At 33.2% G+C, this 10,341-nt stretch overlaps 1 protein-coding gene across 1 annotated transcript in view; it reads left to right on the plus strand.

Moving 5' to 3' along the window:
- Positions 1–330: 330 nt before the first annotated feature.
- Positions 331–10,341, plus strand: part of LOC117178398 (probable glutamate receptor) — a 12,981-nt gene continuing 2,970 nt past the window's right edge. The window contains exons 1-4 of the mRNA XM_033369826.1: positions 331–774; positions 3,762–4,076; positions 4,247–4,409; positions 4,504–4,712. Coding sequence (XP_033225717.1) covers positions 331–774; positions 3,762–4,076; positions 4,247–4,409; positions 4,504–4,712 — 1,131 coding nt within the window. The remainder of the gene's footprint in view (positions 775–3,761; positions 4,077–4,246; positions 4,410–4,503; positions 4,713–10,341) is intronic.

Here is a 10,341-nt window from a genome sequence, read left to right on the forward strand (position 1 = left end):
TTTATTTGTTGTAAAGCATGCCCGAAATTTTCGCTTTTCAGGCGATGTATTGCTTTATAACTGAAGAGTTACTTTTTACGCCTTACGCATGGCACTGTTCTTTACAATAATGTTTAAAAACAATTTAGAGAATTTTCAAACACAAGGAGCAATGCATTGCAAAATTGGTTCAATTAAGTAATAATAGTGTTTTTCTTCGACTTTTATTTCCTTTTAGTTATTATCATGGGATAATTAATTCTGTACTTTCATCTTAACCTAATTTGTTTAGATTTTTCTCAGATGAATACTATTTTCAATATGCAATTCTTATTATCGAAATCGAGAATTATGACAGTTACTTTAAAGTTGGAACAAAACTTCTTGCCTAGTAAATATATCAAAAGCTTAAAAAACGATAAACAGCCAATGAACGTAATTTTTCTCAATTGCGAAAGAGACGTGGAGAAAGTGAGAAATTTATCAAAAGATTTAAGTTTCTATGGAAACATAAATCTGGTCCTATTTGTGAAAGCATTTGAATCTCCTTTGATCGCAACATGCACCAATCCAGTTGGGAATCCATTCCTTCTGAGCGAAGGCGTTTCATTCTTTGTCAAATGCTACGAAGACATTGCCATTCGAGAATGGTACGCTTTTAATGAAAATCAACTGGAAATTTACGAAAGGGTAACTTGGGAACCAGAAAGAGGACTTGTTCTTCAATCGCAGAAATTAAGGCAAAACGATAATGATAGTGTCAATGGAAAAGTTCTGCGTATAGGAAGATTTTTGGTAAGATAAGTAATTTCGGAAAAATATTTCTTCTCAGAGAGTTGCTACAAAGTACGAAAGTCCCAATTCCAGAAATAAATAAGAAGATCTTGAACAATTAAATATTTCAAGCTTTATTCTGTTTTCAGGATAAGATATAAGATCCTAAAATCCTCTAAATTTAAAATATCCTTGATAAACCTGAAATCTTAAGTTTCCTACCTTAATAGTGTTTTAAATAATTGTTTTTAAAATTCTCACAGTCCAGATTTTAGTCTATTATAACGTCACATTCGCAATCATGCTAAAGATGCGTGCTTTGAATCAAAAAAATGTTGTTTATAATTTAACGAGGCATGGACAACTCGATCCATTCAGTGTACAACTTCGCCTGTTTTCATGATGTCTCAATGACTTCAGTATATTTGAATGAATAAACGGTACTTAAGTGGGATTTGGCTATATAGGGAAAATGAGGTTAGGGTTGCAAGGGAGCCGGGTAGGTAGATCATGGACGAGAGAGGCGATAGGGAAGTATCAGGAGCAGTTGGGCAACGTAAGCTTTAAGGGCAAGTCCGTGGACGAAATATGGGAGGATCTACAAGAGAAAGTGAAAGGTTGTGTGCAAAAGGAGGTATTTAGGAAAAAGAAAAAGAGCTGGAAGAGGAGTTGAGAAGTGTTAAGACAGAAGGGGACGTGTGGAAGATAAAGAGAGATGAGAGAATTAGAAGAAACAAAGAGGTAGTTAAAGAGGAGCTGAACCACGAGGAGATAGACATGCAGATAGGGAAGTTGAAAAAATCGAAGGCAGCGGGGATTGATGGGGTAGAGAACGAAGCGTGGCTGTTTGGCACACAAGAGGTAAGGTAGAGGCTGAAGGGGGTAGTGAAAAAAGTATGAAGGGGGAGGGATTCCCAAGAGGGTGGAGAGAGAGGTTGATCGTACCACTGTATAAGAAAGGGGATAGGGAGAGGCAGGAAAATTATAGAGGAATTACGCTTATGAATACTTCGCACAAAATATACGCGATGGTGTTAGCAGATAGGCTGCGAAAGGATGTTGAGGGGAAAGGAATGTTGCCGGAGATGCAGTCGGGCTTGAGAGAGAGAAGAAGCACTACTGACAATATTTGCGTCTTGCAACACGTGGTGGATAGAGAATTAACCAAAAAGGGTGCCAAAGTGTACGCGTTTTTTGTAGATCTAAAGAGCGCGTTCCCATCAGCGGTTAGGGGGGGGGGTTGTGGGAACCAATGGAAGAGGGGCCTGATCGAGAGGGTAAAGGAGGTATATGAGGAGACGAAAGATAGGGTGAGACGAGGGGAGGGAATCTCTGAGGGATTCTGGATGGATAGGCGGTTGAGGCAAGGAGACACGCTTAGCCCAATGCTTTTTGCAATTTTAATCGTGGATATGGAGAGTGAGCTAGCGGCCGGAGTAGTAGGAGGAGTTAGAGTAGGAGGAGTCACGATATGATCTCTCGCATATGCAGATGACATAGTGCTGTTGTCAAAGAGCGAAAAGGCTTTAAAGGACATGATGAAGCGGTTGAGACGTTACTTGGACAAGAATAGGTTAGAGTTAAATGCGGACAAGTCGAAGGTTATAGTGTTCAGGAAAGGAGGTGGGAGAGATGTTGGAGGGGAGTGGAAGTGAAAGGGAACAGCGATACAGGAGGTGAAAGAGTTTGTGTATCTGGGCTTCCTGTTTCGAAGAAATGGGGAAGTGGATGGTCATATAAAAGAGAGAGTGAGAAGGGAAAATGTGGCGATAAGCCAGGTGCGGGCAAGGGAAGAGATTGTTCGCAGAAGATTTTGAAAGGAGGACGAAATTGTTTGATTCGCTAGTAATGAGTGTCTTATTTTACGGAGTGGGGGTGTGGGGTTGGAAGGTAAGTGAGAAGGTAAATAGGGTACAGGAGAGATGTGTAAAGTGGATACTGGGGTCGTTAAGGAATGAGCCGAACTATATTGTCAGGAGGGAGACAGCAAGAACGAGTTTAGGGATTATAACAGGGAGTCGAGCGTGTAAATATGAGAAGAAATTTTTGGAAGAGGGGGAAAGTAAATTGCTTATGGAGTGTTAATGGGAGAAGGAGAACAGACGTAGTGGTGCAAAGATGGAGGTAGAAAGGGAAAGGTATTTTAGAAGGAATGGATTGCAGATGAATGAAGTTAGCAAAATGCACGAGGAAGGAAGGTAGGAAGGTAGGAAGGTATATGAGTTGGTTCAATAGAATGGCATGGAGAAAGAGAAAGCAGAGGGAGATGAGAGAATAAGAGAGTCAAGGAATAACGGAAACTATGTGTGGATTATGCCAAGGGAGAGAGCATAAGGTGTGGATGGATAGTACTTTGTAAGCCGTAGTTGTAAGAAAATTCTTTTAAAAAATGGAATTGTAAACAAGTAAATTTTTTAAGGCCAGCAGACCGACAAATAAACGTTTGTCTATCTACAAACTTTTAAAGGTGTACTTAAAAATATGTCAGAAATAAACACGCTACTTTAGAAGATTTTAGAAAAAGTGTACACCATACATAACGAGTTATTAGGCCATTGTTTTGATTTTAAAACTATAGACTAAACTTTTTTGATTCTAAAGTTTAAATTTGCCAAATTTCAGGTTTTCAGGACTTTAAAAAATTGTTAACGCCTCTTTCAAGTTCTTCAGTTTCTTGCTTGAAATACAATACCTATTCCAGGTTTTCTAATTTTTCCAAACTCTGTAGCACCCTTGTTAATTTCTTTCGAATATTCAAAGCCCGAATTTATGTATGTGACCGGCTACGAAGAAATGTGTCTAGTATCAACAAATTAACATTTCGAGTAACAAGTTGAGTTAAAGCTATAACACTTCAGCATACTGAAGCCGTTAAAACAACCAAATCTATATTTTTGGTACCAGAGCAGGTCACACATTTATAAGAGATATTTTCGTTTGAGTCCACCGACGTATGGTTTAAAAATATGGTAATATTACACTGAATAAATGCTTACATTTGTTAATAGATATCTGAGAAATACGACAAATATTTCGATGAATTATTTCTTGCCCTGAAATTCGCTGGAAATTTCACGACTAAGAATATTGAAATCAAAGAAAGTGTACACAGCGAGTTTTGGAACTCAAGCAGCAAGAGATGGTCAGGTGGTATGGGGCTCATTCAAAGTCATGAGATTGATATTTTAGGATACGTATTGCCGCCATATCCAACAATTTTACATTACGCTGATTTAACTGTACCTCTACAAAACATTGATTTATGCATTTACATTAGAAAGCCAACATCTAAAGTAGGAATTTTGTGGGCTGGTTATTTAAAGGTACACGATATTATTCTATTAGAATAAATAATTAGTCTAGAGTAAGTTTATAGGTTGATTTTTCAGAATAGTTCCTGAAAAATCTCTGTACCATTTAAACAAAAAATAAGTGGTTACTCTTTATTACTTAATAAAAATCAGTTATCAAAACTCATTGCTTTTATTGTTAGCCATTTACTTCCCAAACTTGGTGCGCTCTGATTGGGGTTCTTATAGTTACTGTAATTCTTCTAACATTCTTGAGATTCAAAGTAGAAAATGGCTTATACCACGGTGCCATTTCGGAAAACCTTCTACATGTTTGGGGATGTTACTTTCAACAAGGATTACCAGGTAGGAAAATATAGACTATGAAGATAAATATCACCTAATGAATGTAATGCTTGATCTTCTTATTAATAAAATGGACTTTATTATTCCTCTGCAGAATTTCCGGAAGCTTTACCTCTGCGAATATTTTATTACTCAACAATACTTTTTGGATTTTTTATTTTTGCTACTTACTCGGCATCTTTTGTAAGTGAATTGACTGTACTCCAGGACAATTTACCTTTCAAATCATTGGAAGAATATGTGAAAGACAAATCCTACAAACTAGCAACTAATGCTCCTAACTTTTATGATGAGCGCCTGATAGTGAGTGTAATTAAGATCAATGTAGAAAGATAGTCTTTTAAGTGTGTCTATCTATATATAGTTAAAGTTTTTTATAAGAAAAATCGTGTGATTTTACCAGGAATGAGTGTAAACAATTTCGAAAATGTTACATAAGGTTCGTAATCAGAGTTGCAAAAAATTCCACAATACTGATTGTTAGAAACGTTCATAAGCCTTTTAAACATTTAGTTCGCAATTTCACATCAGCCAATTTTAATTTTCCATCTGTAAATATGATTTTTTATCAATGTCCGAAAAAACCCGCGTACTGATTTTCAAAAATATTTATAAATTAATTAATCGCTGGAAGATTGTATTGAGCCTCAAAAAAAATTGTTGTAGAAATGGTCGATGTAGTTGTTGGCTATAGGGTCATGTGAATTGCAACCAATAAAGATGTTAATTAAATCTGTGAAAATTACATAGAGGAAGGTAGAGCGCGACGAAACAGGCGGGTAAAATGGAACGCTACTATATCTGAAAAAATATTCATGCTTCAAGTTTGATATTAATTTATTAAATAAAAATAATTCTAATAAGTAGAGGTAAGTGCAAAAAGAATTGATATAATATGTAAATTATATTAGAAAGTAAGTGCAAATTTTTAGTACTTCAGAACTCAGGAATGGTGTGATTTTCGAGAGAAAATAAAGTACTAATAATGTTCTTATCCCATTTTCTCTTACAAGAATTTCAGAAAATGATGTTTAAATGTTTTGTTCTTGGCATTAGATTTATTTATAAATTATTTAGAAAAGAAAATTACGGATTTCAAATGAAATTATCGAGGGGGGGGGGGGCGAGATGCAACAAGCTAAATAGGGCGGAATGGAACACCGGAACACTCGCCAACTTAAACAGTCGCAGTCACTGTCAGCGTAGCCGGTCGCCGGTCGCGGTAGTTGTGAGATCTTAAAAATTAGTTCGCTTCATTTACAAAAAAATATATGCAACTTAAAAATTATAAATTAAAGAAAATTTTAATTAATATTTGTTTCTGCAAGTTCTTACAGATTACAACTTAATTAGCGTCAAAGAGTTTGAGCACCGTCTGACCCCACCTTCCCCTAATGACTTTTAGGTACACAGTTGTACAATTGGAAGCGTTATTCTTTGGTTAATATCTTAGTTTTGAAATGATAAAAATTACTTAATTTTAAATGTTTATTTTATTTTATTAACTGTTCATCAATCTTGCAGTACTAATACAATATTATTTTCTTTTAACGTATTACAATTGATGAAAAAAAGGACAATAATGTGGTATAAACCAATTTCTGGCAACAATTATTAAAGAAGTTGTTTTTTTTTTAAGTGATCAGAAAACATTCCAACCAAAAAAATCGTTACAATTTATTTTTTAAGTGATGTATATTTAATTATTACATTTTATTTGATTTAATTAAAATTTTTTGTTATTTTTCAAACAATCTGTATAAAAAATAACTTCCCACGAAATTGTGTATACCAGAGAAATAATTTTTAGCGATGAGTTTTTCTGTTATTATGATGAATTATATCTATGAAATCGAATTTTTATTTCTTTGAAAATACTACAATAGTATCAAGGCTAACTTGTAAAATACCTTGTATAGTTGTCAAATATTGTGATGTAGTCAAATATGTTTTAAATCAATTTTTCTTTCCTTATCAAAGAAAAAGTGACGACAAATTATTTAACGCAGTAGTAAGAATACCCATTTGAAGAAAGCTTGCATTTAAAAATATAATAATAAAACTATTTTTTCCGCCTTAATTATTATATATTTACGTAATTTTATTTGGTAATTTTCCGTATAAAAAAGATACAAGTATAATTTTTAATATAAAGGTTTTCATTAAATATACATAGATGAAGAAACAGTTTTTAAAAAATAATTGTTCAATGAAAAAAGTTCTTTGTTGATTTAGTAATTTTACAACAGTGTTAATTATTACTTGGCTGCGCTTTTTGCTAATGTCAATATTTGTGTATTACCAAAGGATGTCACAATACAATATTTAAAGCATCAGTTGTAATTTGAGATTGTCTTGAAAGAAATTCAAATAAACAACAGTTTTGATCATTTCTAATGCAATCTGATTTAAAAGAACAAATTTAATTTTCACACACGAAACCTCCAATTAAGAAAAGAAATTCAGTATTATTTAAAAGAAAGACATGCAAAAAACTGTGCTGCATTGTAAATATTCTCATCGAGTTATCCTAGGCGGGGAATAATGAATTTTCGTAGAACAATAGAATAATTATTTAACTGAAAAAGGTATTCTTAATCTCAAATTTATACATATCTACACAAATTCTTTAGCAACAATGCTTGAATTATAAGCATGATCAAACAATTATCATGCAACTACAATGTTTCTTTGGAAAATTAATTTTGTACTGGATTGTTATTGTTGGAATGATTATACTTTTGAAATTGAAACATTTTTGATAACATAAATATTTTTCAAAGCAAAATTTGTGTACGAGAAATGAAGGAAAAAATTATTTGAATTAATAATTGTTTAAATTTAATGTTTGTTGACAATTGGTATTCTTACTACTACGTTTAAAAATGTTGTCATGACATTTTAGAGAGTAAGGAAAGAAACATTTGTTCAAAGTATATTTGACTACTATATAATATTCGACAACTATACAATGCTTTTTAAAATTTAGTATTGATCTATTGTAAGATTTTTAAAGGAACAAAAATTCAAGTTAAGACAAAAATTAATTACTTAACATTTTTTCTCTGGTACAATGTTTTCTGATAAATTAAAAACAAAATTTTTTAAATTAAAATGTGTTAAAAAATGGATTACAACAATTTTTTCAACTACATTGATATGCTTTTTATCAATTGTACTTCGTTAAAATAAAATATTGTTTTTAAAATACTGCAATATTGATCAATAGTTAATAGTAAAATGAAATTAAATTTAAAATTAAGTAATTATTATAATTTCACAACTGAAATATCAACCAAATAATAACGCTTCCAATTTTAAATCGGGGTTCTTGCAGTATATTATGTACTTTCCACAGATTTAATAAAAATGGCTGATGAGGGCCATCATTATGTACCAAAACGTTTAAAGTAACTTAATTAGTTTCAATTCACTTGAATCTAAAGCTAACAGCTTACATTAACAATTTTTACAAAACTTATAAATTTTTCAATTTTGTTTTTTCCACCATATGTAATCGGCCATTTCAAATTATGAAAATATGTCCTAAGGTTCGGAATCAGAGCCCCAAATAATACCGAGGTACCGATTTTTACATTTATAAATTTTCAATGATTTTCCAAAAAAAAGCCTACCTATTTTATTCTCATTTTCTCAGACTTTTAGTCCGCAATTTATCATCAGCCACTTTGAATGTTGAAAATTTGAAAGCAGATTCGTAACAAGCGATAACAAATTTCTGGTTACTGATTTTCACAAACCTGTATAAATTTGTCAATCTTTTCTTTCGTTATTTTGGATCGTCCATTTTGAATAGTGAAAATCTGGCTTAAGACGTAAAATGAACGTTTTACACCTTTAAAAATTTTATTCACATTAAGTTGTTCAGGTATAAACTTCACTTTTTCGAGAAAAAAGAATGAACTATACAACTTTGGTCATTTGCACTGCCGCCGGCATTCAAATAGCAGTTTCTACTTAGAGTAGTAGAAAAATAGAAAAACAAATGTCTCAATAAAAAAAGTCGACTCACTTAACCCTGAGAAATAATCTATTTCGAAAATAAATTGCCAATTTACTTTTTCTGTTCACGGTACAAAATATTTTTGAGATTGTGTAATTTAAAATGCCTTGAGGGATAGGTGGAAATTTTTATTTTAAATAAAAAATATTTGTTAAAATATATATTTTTAAAAGCTAATATTTGAACAAGTAGTTGAAGTTAAAATAAAATATTCAGGTTTGTCATTGTCACGTTTCTACCTTTAGGATCCAATGTTGGCGGCAATACAAAAGAAGCTCATTAAGAAGGACAAAGCACCAAAAAACATGCACGATGCTTTCTACCTGGTAAAGATCATAGTGAAAAAATCCGCTTATACAAAATTTATGTCTCTAAAATGTAGCTTTTTATGATTAATATTCTTTGAATTGGCTTATTTTATTACACATGTATTCGATTAAGACGCTCCAAGAGAAATTACTGTGTCATCATTTAATATTTTCTTCGATGGAAAATCAACTAACTCTCAATTGTTTTAGACTTGTAGCCAAAAAATAGCACTTTTTAGTGTTGACTTCATTGCCACTCGGATGTCTGGCGATATGAAAATACCGTGCAGATTGGTAAAAATTAACCTTGAAAGGACCACATATTTCCGTATGGCTATGTCTAAGAACAGCTTATATATAAAGGCGATTAATTATTAGTAAGTATATAGTACTCAAACCCAAAAAACAAAATTTTTAAATTTTGTGCTTGAAAATTTTTCTAAAACAATAAACAGTGTTTAAACAGTAATCACCCGCGTGGAAAAGTTTCAATAGGTGAACCATGGGTCAACAGTGGCATAAGCGTTGGGTGAGTGTGGTTTAAGAATAGGGTAAACATGGATTAAGTATGGGGACGGCGTAAGGTAAGCGTGACTCAATATGGGTCAATTTTCACCCACAGTCGTCCCATGGTTATGGACAATCGGTCAAGCATGGCTAATGTCCCCTCTCCCATGCTCACCCACGATAGAACGTGATGTGGTTTGAATTGAACTTTGCAAAATTTCTGAAGGTGGACACAATCGGCTACATTTTCCCAATTTTTAGAAAGGATTTGTGGAAAATAATTTCTTTTATTGGACTTTGCAAAACTTTCGAAAAGGAACATCATCCAATCAATAATGCATGGGTCATGACTCAATCGTAGCATAGCGCAAGTCTAGCTCTTGCCTGTCTCCCACGCTTAGGAGACGCTAAACACAAATGAATAAATACTCAAAAAAACATCCCAGTGATAGGGACAATTAGCCTTAGCTAAAAATTAAAATCTTTCGTTTGCCTATAGCCGACATGTCTCTACATGGTAAGATCACCACCCGGGTGCATCGGATCGTTCACCACGTCGTTGAAGACGTCATCTACGAGAACTTTTAGAATATTTAAACTGTGCTAACAGTAAAAATAACTGCAACGCTGAGTCGATAACCCGGATGCAACGAGTCGCACTCCAGGTGGTTTATCACATATTCTATGAGAACTTTTTCAAAATTTAAAATGTTGCAACAGCCAAAATAAGTAAAAATTGTGTGTCGATGATCCGGATACACCGAATCGAGCACCAAGTAGTATGATACGTATTCTACGAGAACTTACAAAAAATTTTACTTCTGTGAATAATGAAAACTACTCGACCAGGATATACCGGATGAAGCACTAGGTCATTTTGTACGTATTCTCCAAAAAATTTTTCAAAATTCAAATTATTTCAACAGCAAAAATAACTAAAAACTGTGATATGACGATCCGGGTACACCGAATCAAGCACTAGGCAGTATATGAGGGTGGATTGATAAGTTTCCGGCCTGACCAAGAAAAACAACGTTTTTAAGAATTTTTTTTTTTTTATTTCTCAACATAATCTCCTCCAAGGCTGATACAT

Source organism: Belonocnema kinseyi, chromosome 8 (assembly GCF_010883055.1).
Source record: "Belonocnema kinseyi isolate 2016_QV_RU_SX_M_011 chromosome 8, B_treatae_v1, whole genome shotgun sequence".
In the NCBI taxonomy this organism is placed as follows: Eukaryota; Metazoa; Arthropoda; class Insecta; order Hymenoptera; family Cynipidae; genus Belonocnema; species Belonocnema kinseyi.